Source organism: Drosophila navojoa, chromosome 4 (genome assembly GCF_054131105.1).
Source record: "Drosophila navojoa isolate 15081-1374.11 chromosome 4, UAZ_NAV_1.0, whole genome shotgun sequence".
In the NCBI taxonomy this organism is placed as follows: domain Eukaryota; kingdom Metazoa; phylum Arthropoda; class Insecta; order Diptera; family Drosophilidae; genus Drosophila; species Drosophila navojoa.
The window spans coordinates 15870881-15881391 of NC_142892.1; the positions used below are offsets into that span (position 1 = coordinate 15870881).

General features: G+C 40.1%; 3 protein-coding genes across 5 annotated transcripts; all 3 read right to left on the reverse strand.

Annotated features, from left to right (window-relative positions):
• Positions 1-260: 260 nt before the first annotated feature.
• Positions 261-4062, reverse strand: LOC115564182 (mucolipin-3). The gene is made up of 3 exons (XM_030388199.2): positions 3376-4062; positions 1555-2405; positions 261-1496 (listed from the first exon to the last, which is right to left on the reverse strand). The coding sequence occupies exons 1-3, from the start codon at positions 3778-3780 to the stop codon at positions 758-760; spliced, it is 1995 nt and encodes a 664-aa protein (XP_030244059.1). The 5' UTR covers positions 3781-4062; the 3' UTR covers positions 261-757.
• Positions 4063-4498: 436 nt separating this feature from the next.
• Positions 4499-7383, reverse strand: LOC115564183 (uncharacterized). The gene is made up of 3 exons (XM_030388200.2): positions 5430-7383; positions 4717-4912; positions 4499-4651 (listed from the first exon to the last, which is right to left on the reverse strand). Exons 1-3 carry the CDS (start codon positions 6888-6890, stop codon positions 4617-4619), a joined length of 1692 nt encoding a protein of 563 aa, XP_030244060.2. The 5' UTR covers positions 6891-7383; the 3' UTR covers positions 4499-4616.
• Positions 7384-8265: 882 nt separating this feature from the next.
• CapaR (Capability receptor) lies at positions 8266-10263 on the reverse strand. 3 transcript variants are annotated; one of them, XM_089260052.1, is made up of 9 exons: positions 10011-10263; positions 9794-9944; positions 9646-9736; positions 9389-9588; positions 9142-9315; positions 9012-9086; positions 8803-8947; positions 8534-8741; positions 8266-8470 (listed from the first exon to the last, which is right to left on the reverse strand). In XM_089260052.1, the coding sequence occupies exons 1-9, from the start codon at positions 10182-10184 to the stop codon at positions 8351-8353; spliced, it is 1338 nt and encodes a 445-aa protein (XP_089116178.1). In that variant the 5' UTR covers positions 10185-10263; the 3' UTR covers positions 8266-8350. The 3 variants fall into 3 exon arrangements, with proteins under 3 accessions (XP_089116178.1, XP_030244074.2, XP_089116179.1); XM_030388214.2 differs by having other exon boundaries at positions 8525-8741; positions 10011-10255; XM_089260053.1 differs by having other exon boundaries at positions 8525-8741; positions 9794-9958; positions 10011-10127.
• Positions 10264-10511: the final 248 nt, after the last annotated feature.

Here is a 10511-nt window from a genome sequence, read left to right on the forward strand (position 1 = left end):
GTATTAGGCCAGTATTCAGCGATAGTATACTGCCTTTTAAAAATCCTAACTCTACCTATTTTGTAGTTCGATTTATTATCGATTTTACCAAGACCCTAACATATTATTTTTATATCATTGTAATATCTCTGCACAGCACGTCAACTTTTATCCACCTCGGAAAACTGTAGATATGGTATATTATCGGCAACTCAAGAGTAAACCCAATTAAAATTAAAAAAAAAAACATTTGAATTCAATTCAACATTTGGCTATATTTATTTTAGATATTTTACAAGCGTTTCATTGTAATCATACATAGATTAATATTATATGAAAGTCCATATACACTATAATGTATATAATTGCACAATCAAGTGACTCTTACTTTGTACGTAAACTAGTTTTTTTTTTTATGTATTGTTCACATGGAAGATCCTGTTGCATTTCTAATCAAATTCCCATGTTCTAGTATTGGTTCTATGGTTCTTCTGTATTATATCACATACAGATGCTTGGTAGGCTGTGCTTTAATATCTTGCGTATTGTTTAATCAGAAAGTTTATTTTGAATTTAAAGTAATTTGCCAGAAATGAAGCTGACAATTGGAATTTCTGTTGGTACGTACATTTGGGCTCTTTGTTGAGCACTTAGCTTTGGCGCAAACATGTAAAAGTAAAATCGAATCACAACAATCTAACAACAATTTGAATTAAGCTAAAAGACATGACGAAGACAACAAACAAACAAACACCTGCAAATTCTATGGCGAATCAAACTATTTCATAATACTCGATAGGCTCGTGTAGCCGCTGTTGCCTTGGGTTGTCTCCTGGCGTCGACTGCAGCACGTGCAGCAGCACAGGTTTCGCACCACATCCACGAAGCTCGTCTGCTCGAAGTCATCCAGATCGTTCATGAAGACACCAGAACTGATGTCAAGAGCGGTGCGTGTGCCCACAAATGCCTTGAGATCGGTGACGGGAAACCCATCCTTATAGTACGTCTTAATCGTATCGTAGGCGTCCATAATGACAGCGATGAACAGCGATAGCACAACGTAGATGTACAGCGAGATAAAGGAGTACAGGTAGATCTGACAGAACCACCATAGCCAGGTGGCCTTGTTGGACAGCGTCGCAAACGTTGCGAACATATCGTCGCCATTGATCAGCGCAAAAAGGCACTCAGAGGTTGTGGCCAGCGATCGGAACTTCATATGATATGGGCCCAATATAAGCCAGCCGCAGAACACGAAGCCCGCATATATCAGCAGTGCAGCGATTAGGAAGCGTAGAATTTTCGGTGCAGCTTTCTTCAGAGTGAGTATTACCACATTGTAGGTCTTGAAGAAACCCAAATAGCGTAGCACACCGAACCACACCAACATATTGCCAATGCCCAGAAACAGTGAGCAGGTATCCCACTGGTCGACAACCATGTAACGGCCTTCGATTTGTTCTTTTAGCGCCGAGCCGATCATTAGCAAGACATCGTTAAAGATGATCATAATATACCTAGAAGACACAGATAGTCAGTATATATCAATATATATATAGCATTTATTTCACCAACCAAAAGTTGACAAACTCCAGTCCTCCATCGAAGCTCAGTTCCTTGCCGAAATGAGAGCGGAAGAAGTTTTTGGTGGTGCACTTCAGCAGGTAAGCTCTCCAGAGAGCGCGAGTGCACAGGGCAAAGGAGAGGGCGCAGGTCAGGAGCACAAAGATATTGAGACTGCTCCTCAATATGGCATCGAATCGTGCCTCCGAAATGAAGTCCGTGTCGCCCTTGCACTTCAGGCGCGTAGCTTCAGCATCGAGTGACAACAGCATTTGGCCGTCGTGATCCCGGTTATTAAACAGTATAGCTATGTCGAACCTAAAGCAATCGGGCGCGGACAAGGCCCCCGAGTTGGCCTTAAAATTCACGGTTTTAATATGGAACGATAGCTCCGCTGTAACCAGCGATGCGAAGTTCACCTCCACGCCTTGACTTAATAAATATTTCTCGACTCCAATGCTGGATACATTTGGCGGCAGTTTCTCGCACAGCTCATAGATATGTGGATCAAAGATATATGACTCATTGAAACCAAATATTGTGCCCTCTCGATAGTTCTGCATGCAGAGCGTCAACGGTGGCATCGTATTGTTAGCGGTGGGATAGAAGTAGGGTCCAATCGAACGGCTGACATTGCCATAGCCGTCCAAAGCAAACTGGACCGTGTTAAAGAACTCCGACTTCTCATACAATGCAAATGGTCCCACGGCAGGCGGATAGCTCTCAACTTCACGTGACGAGTCCCAGCCCTTCAGAAACAGATGCGAGAAGGCAATGCGATTATCCCACGTATAGTTGATGTGGTTGTAACGGGAATGCGCAAACAGGCAAAGCTGCATCGTCACCAAAATTATCTTCACGATCTGAAAGCAACAAAGAAATAAGTTAAATTCGAATCGATTTAAGTTAACAGAAACCGCTAATTGCGTTTCTCATGAGATTTAGAGGTACAACAGCCTAGGCATAGTATATTATTATAAATATATTGATCAAACAACAAAAAAGATGAGAATTCTATAAAATGCTAAAGCAAAACTACATAAACTCTATATACCTTTATATCTAAAAGATCATTTTTATTTATCCTAATTAGTCCTCTTGAATCTGTCTATTGTTCTAGAAGCACAAAAGCTGCGAGCGCACTTACATAAATATGTTTGTTTGTTTGCAAAGTAATTAAACAATTGATTAGATTGTTGACGTAGACGAAAAATTTGTGCTAATTATTCGTGGAATCATCTCTGTGTGGGAAAGAGTACATATATAGTACATATATAGAAAGAGTACATATAGTATATGTCTCTAGTGATAAAGGCGAACTAAAAATACTCTCTATCTAGCCATACATACATATTTATATTCATATCTATCATTTCTTTTTTATTTTCTATATAGGAATAGCTACGACGCAGACTATTAATCATGGCCTTAGAAAAAAGTACCTAGTCGAAACAATTATTTATCATGTGGCTAAGTAAATGCTTTTAAGTAAGTGCTTTAAAGTAAGTGTATTACGTGTTTCTTTATAGTTAGAATCAGAGATAAGGCCAGGTAGGGTTGATGTAAGTGTATGGGTGTGTAATCATCGGCTATTGTTTAAACAAAATAGATAGTTGTAGGTAGGTGCTCAATTTTAAGTGCCTTACAAACGGCATAAATGTTGAGCAATATTTTTGCCGCGGGCAGAACAATTTCATTGTTTAAAAGATGTGTCACACGAACAGAGAATTCGCCCCCTCGGCACGGCCATCACGTGAGCAAAGTTCGACCAGATGAGTGGAACTGGGAGGCAGGTTTCTGAGTGAGAATGTTTGAGTGTTTTTTGTTCTTTACCTGCACCACAAATTTGTAGGGAAACTTTCGGCGCGCTTGCCATTTCTCGATGGGATTCATAAAGAAGAACTGCAGCTTGCGTCGCATGCGCTCTTCGTTGTATGACGCTGCAGAGGTTGTGGCCGTTGGAAACTGCGGCTGCTCGACATGACCCTGGGCTGATGCTGGCGTTGCTGAGACACTGGCTGTGACAATGTTTGGCGCCACTGTCACCACAGGCGTCGACTGCTGTTCCATACGCTGCCGCAAGATCCTTGTGTTCACATAGTCATCATCGCTTTCGCAGCGCGAGTTTTCGCCACTGCTGGGCGTATGTGGATGGTTTTGTGCAGCTTCGTAGCTGTCCGTACGGCGCTTGACGGCTGGAGCTGCAGCAGCAGCAGCTCCAGCGCCGTAGTTTTGCATTTCAATATATTGCACTGGCTGCGTGTCGAGGTCGCAGGGTGTTGCGTAGTTGCCTCAGTGTAGAGATTTCCTTTTGCTTTAGTTTATCCAACATGCAAAAGAAATTCCACACACACGCAACAGGCGAACAAAACTTGGGTATATAGAGATGGTTTAATGCGCGACTGCGACGTTATTTAAGTGAATTGATAATAAATACTGCCAAAAATTATAATATACGCAAAGTGCTTTGTTTTCGCCAATGTTGTTATCGTCTCGATAGGCCGATAACTTGTATTCGGATTTGCGATATATTCGTGATAACAAATCACGGTATCAAGCACTTGCATTTGACCTCAAGTGCATTAAGGGTATTCTTATTAGTGATTTCATGTTAACAATGCTAAACAATTAAAATCAATTAAAATAAATAAAAAGCATTGTATACAAATTTTAGCTAACTCCTTTCTTGAAATTTTTTCTTGAATTGTTTATTTATTTATTAATTTACCTTTATCGATAGGTCGTGAGCACGACTAAAACGACGTTATGGAACTAACCAAAAATTGCGCGCGCGCGTTTAAAATTTATAAATAATGAACCGATTTGGAATAGCAGTAGGTATTATCATCGTTTCCGATGACGGTAAGTAATACCTTTGAAAGCTTGTATGTTTAATGATAAAAGCATTATTTTAAAATATAATTTATATAAAATCTAGTTTGAATCATAAACGTAATTTTATAAAGTTTAAATGACATGCTTTATTTTTCTTAAAATAAAAATAAATAACCTTACTTTAAAATAAATATTACAACTAAACAAATAAATTAATCGAATTCATTTAAATTGTACTTTTAAGCACATGACCCTTTGCTCTTTATCGACACCTCTGTAATTTATAAAAATAAAATATATAATAATTAATTAATTAACATAAAATATAGAAAAACTCACTGATATTTAGACATGTCGAATAACACTCCAATTGGGTTTCTCCCGTATACATATATCCGTCAGAGCCACAAACTATTTCATCATTTTCATCATAGACTTTCGCACAAATTTTCTCACAATGAGCGTCATTGTCCTGTTGGCTGTCGGCTGAGGATTCGGGTGAAAACGCTGTTGGCGCTGGCTTATAGTCGTTGTCCTGAAATTAAAAGAGTTTTTTATTTTAATAACAAATAAGGATAATTAAATTAGAAGGAATGAGAGATGGAGCGGGAGGCAAGACTGAAGATGATGCCTATATTAATGTAATTAATGTGTAAATCTTTAATTATTAAAATAACTTAATTCAAAGCTATTTAGATTGTCTTCTAGTTTCTGGTAAGACGGTGAAAGTATTAGAAAATTTGACTATTCGAAAATGTTGAAATTCGGAAACAAATTAAGGCTGATTTAAATCTTTATGATCGCTACCGCAGTACTTTGATTGATATCAAGCATCCGAAGCGGGAAGAAAGTTGTGAGCCGAGACATTTAATGGAGTGTTTGGCATTTGTTAATGATGGAAAGTAGCCATGTTCTTCACAGTCATTAAGATTGTGATCAAATGTTCAGCTGATAAAGCCGCAGCCGCACTGTTATTATTATTTTTTTTCTTTCTATTTTTGAGTTATCTAGTTTGAAGAGAAAATACTAAAATGAGCAAGAAATAGACTCACCTTGTTGTCATATTCGGCGCTCTCCTTTGGCTCCTCCTTCACGGGGGCCACGCTCTCGGGTATGGGCGCCACGCTCACAGCGGGTGTTTGCGGTGGTGGTGGTGCAGCTGTGTGGGTTTCGTAGTAATATTTTTGTCCATGTGGCGCATTCGTATAACTAGCCGAGCCTCTGATCGCATCGTGCTCCGTAAACTCAAATCTCACTGGCTCGGGAGTCACTGTCTTCTGTGCGCCATGCCGGACATGACTGTACGTCGACGCTGGTGGCACTTGAGTAGTGCGCGGTGTCAACGAAGTGGACAAGATGTGCTTCACAGACTTATTGCCATCCGACTTGACAACAAAGGCATTTTGTCCTGCCTGATAGCTGCCGCGCACCACAGTCGAACTATGCGGTGCTGGATCCTGCTGATAGAAGAGATCTGCGACTCGCAAAGGCTTGTTATAGCTGGATGAAACGCTGCTATCCAGCAGCTGTTGCTGATGTTGCTGTTGCTGCTGCTGTTGCTGCTGCTGTTGTTGCTGCTGCTGCTGTTGAACCAGTCTCTGTTGCTGGTAGTTGATTTGATCACGCTCCAAGTCTAGCTGCTTGTAGTTGGGCTCGCGTCTGGGCAGGAAATAATCATTGGTACTCATGAAATGCAAATAGCTTTCCGCTTCCTTGGACAGCTGCGAGGTCTGCTGATAGTTGTTGGCAAATGGAGCGACATTCTTCACATTGTCTGTGTCTTCGTAGACGGCATAGCCGCTGGCAGCTTGTGCCAATTGCTGAGGCTGCTTGGTCGGTGTCTCGGCATAGTTGGCCACATATTTGCTGGCCTCCATTGGTATGGCGTATTGTTTGATTGGTGTATATCCTGGAAACTTCTGCGGTTGCTCCTTGTTCACGTTGTAGTGGGGCGGCGAGGCCTTGAAATTCGGCGTATACTGGTTGACATTGTAGTTGAATTGTGGCGCCTCCTTGGGCCGATAGAACTGATTCTTGCCCACATCCAGCACAGGCGCCGCATCCTTGGAGTGGGCAAAGCGGTTGCCGCCATTGCCAGCATAGGGCCAATTGCCATTGAACTCACGCCGCAGCAGCTGCTGTCCAGCGAGCACTGGCGGTGGCATCGGTGGTCGCCAGGGTGTTGGTGGCCTCAAGTTGTCTCCATTTGGTCGCAGGCGTGGCCCTTGCCCTGGGCCAACGCCAACACGGCGATTGGCAGGGAAGCTGGGTGGGGGTTCCCTCAGGAACTGCATTATGCGTGCAGTGCGAGGCGATGCAGTAGACGTTGCACTCTCCACTTCCCGCTGCAGGCAGACTGCAGCCAGCAGCAGCAGCACACTCAACACATACATAATGGCAGGCATTATGTTGCTTCTGCTATTCCTACTCTTCCACATATTTGAGTCTGATCTGTACGAAAACTCGCGTATCGCGTCGCTTCGTGTCTGACTTCTGCGACTGTCGATCAGCATTTAATTCTGCCGTTGGCCGCGCAGCTCTTCGGTTCTTCAACTTTTACTTTACTTTTACTCGAAATAAACAAATTCCGATTTTCTTAAAATTTAACCAACAACAACAACAACAACGACGACGACGACGCACACAGAGCTTTGTTGTTGAGCTTCTTTTGTTTCGAACTGGTTGTTTGTTGGATTGATCTCTCCTATTGCGGTATCTGTTGGCAACTGAAGCGCGATCCGCGAAGTGAGGAGCTCAGCACGCTCCGTTGTCTCTGGGTCAAATGCTGCAGATTGGCTTTTCTGCCGCTTCTCCTATTTTTCAGCAGAACACAAAGCGAAGCTTCATCGCGCGTATGCAAGGAAACCGGATTGTTAAGTTTAGTTTTAGTGTTAGTTTAGCTGCGACAGCACCCGAAATAGCATCAATGCATTCCAAAAGCACTGCGTGAACAGCCTCTTCTAATATATTCGTTTCTCTTTTTCTTTCTTTGTGTCAGCGCAGCCATGGACTGCAAAACTTCTGAGGCTCAAACTTAATGTGGCTAAAGCGGGCATTATATTAAATCAAATTCCATTGAACCAGGGCTGCGAAATGCAGGAAACTTATTCAGTTTCGTTCAGTTAACAATTATCTTGTGGTAACCTAATAATAGAATTGAGCCAAATCTTTTAGTATTTTGATTTAAATATATTTATTTTATTTAATTTCACGTCAAATTTTATATATATATATTCTTTTACCATAATCAAATAATCTTAGGTAAATATAAATTTAAATTAAGGAAATATTATTCCTTTAAATATGCATATGAATAATATAAGGTATTCAATGGTCTTTATCGTATAATTACCCGTCTTCATTTCTGGTTTTAGCTCATCTCTCTGCCAGGCATCTTACGTCTGTCTAATGACAAACCAGTTTCAAGGTTTCTCTCACGCGCTGCGTAAACAAGAGCATTACAATACAATATTGTTCCATTTATAATTGGATAATTGTTCTAATCAACTCCGTTGATTCACTGGGTATTGTGTACTATTACGTTAAAGTTTTCTCTCCAAGCGAATTGAGTAGCAATTTATTTTTTTTTGTTCGTTGTTTTTTTCTCTTTATTTTTATTATTTTCTAAAGCTTGAAAAATAAAGATTTTAATGCCCATGCAGCCCAATTATAAAACGCATGGTTAAAACTTTCACTACGGTATTTCGGTTTTGTTTTTTTCTTCTGAATGATATTGTTATGCAAATCAAGCACAGTTAAAGATAGATAACTATTCAAGAAATACTACTGTTATTCTCCAATATACATATGCATTGATGCGATAATTAAGCTGTGACTTTCTGGCTTAAAATATTTTTGGTGCCTACCCTTTGTTTCATTTAGTAAAAATTAAATAAATTTATTTAGATGTTTTAGATGTTAGCGTGCATAGATAATTTAATATCATATAATATATATAGAATGAACACCAGCTTTATGGCTCCTCCTTTTTTATGTCAGTTTCTTCGGGTATATTGTGATTGGCTTCTCTTCTATTTCCAAGCACTATGACTATTTTTGTAGTGCTTAGCAGGGAGCAGTCGGATACGCGATTCTACAAGAAATGTATGTCTAAATGAAATAATATGAGACATTGAACTAAACTTACAGAATGTACTCGACTGTAGCGCACATTGCTGGTGCTCAGATTATTATTGTTAGTGCTGCCATTTCGCCGAAAACTCGTTTCATCTCGCATAAAACTCGATTGATCTCGAGCAAAGCCGCTGTTATAAAAAGCTCCAGCTTTCTTGCCGCATAGAATTTCTTTGAATGCAACTCGATAGCGCTTGGACATCACATTGTATACAATTGGATTGATGGTGCTGATACGAATTAGAGGCAGGAGTTTAACTAGTATCAGACCCATTGCGTATATGAACTTACCATGACACGTAGTAGGCAAAGCCCGCGATCGAGAAGAGCCACTCGTTGACATTCTGAAAGCAGGCAAAGTTCTTGGCGTATAAGAACCACAATCGTTGCAGATGAAAGGGAAACCAACAGACAAAGAATGTGATAACAACGGCGGCTGTTAAAAGAGAAGAATTATAGCTAATTATATTAAATTAAACTATTATATATATTAAGCTTACCCAACATTCGTATAACGGCTCGCTTTTTCTTCTGCGAGCTGCGAGACTCTCGATTTCGTGAGCCCTGCTGAACTCCTAAGGGGAAAATTTTAATTGAAAGTATTTTCAGTTTATTTCATTTCTAGCATACCCAATTGGTCCGTGGCTCTGGAGCGTATTTGAGCGCCCATGCGACCATACAGCACAAAAATGAGTATCATGGGTATGATGAAAAATATTATAAAAGAACCCTCAAACAAAGGATATTTATCGGGAAACTCTGATTCCATGGAGCAAAATGCAGATTCCAGTATTCGAGATCCATCTATTAGAGTAAGACGAATTTATTAAAAGTTTGTAGATATACATACATAAGCATATAGGAACTTGCGTCATACCGATTGGATAATTCAAGTATTGAATTTCAGTCTTAACACCGAATGGTATTGCAGTTAGGAAGCTAACGATCCAAAGCACTGTGATGATTCGCAGTGCTCGCTGAAAGCCGGACATGGCACAGACATGCAGCGGATAGCATATGGCCAGAAATCGTTCCATGGAAAAGGCAACAATTGTGAATACCGAAACATAGGTGCAGCTGTTATACAACTGTTATAATTGGATATTTAACTACATTTTAAGGGCCAATACTTACGCTTCCGATACAAATGCGCGCAGCTTACAGAACTGTAAGCCGAATAGAAACGGATATTGATGCCAGTAGAGAAATACTTCCGTTGGCAATCCTAAACATTTGTATAGTTACTTTAATTAGTCAACTAAAATGTGAGAGGCCAACCCACCTAAGAGTAAGTAAAGTAAATCGGAGACTGCCAAACTGAATAGATAATAATTCGTTGCCGTATGCATAGCCGCATGCCTAATGATAACCATGCATACCAAAACATTGCCCAAGACGCCGGTTATAAATATACCACTAAATATTATAGTGATCTAGAAAATATGCTCTATATTAATGGGTAATTTCTTCTAAACTGCCCAAATTGTCTTTTAACTTACCAGCAGCGCCTTATGTAGTGGCAGAGTCTGCGGACCGAGTATAAATTGTGTAAACTCCATAGGAGTGCAATTCAGGTTGGGGCAACCGTAATCATCTATGTCAGGCAATGCAGCTGCAGTAGCATCCATAGTGCCAAATTGGTTACTTAAATTCACATTCCAACTCGAATTCATATTCGTATTCGTAATCAGTTAAGATGCAAGAATCAGTTAAAGGTATTTCGAAGCATTTTTCGTATTGGTCTCTAAACTAAAAAAATTCCAATGCTTGAAACAGAGTCAAAAAGAAGCTGCCTAAGTCAAAAGTATATCCATATGACACTGCTTTTAAGGCTCAGAGCAAATTCAGCTCCTGCATAAGACATATTCACATCCGAATATTTATATATGAAGCTTTACACATTTACTTGACATTTATTTTAACTTTAACTGCATTAATCAATAATTAAATTATTTTGTAGACAATTTGCCGTCGAATTTGGGGGTTGCTCGCACGTAATA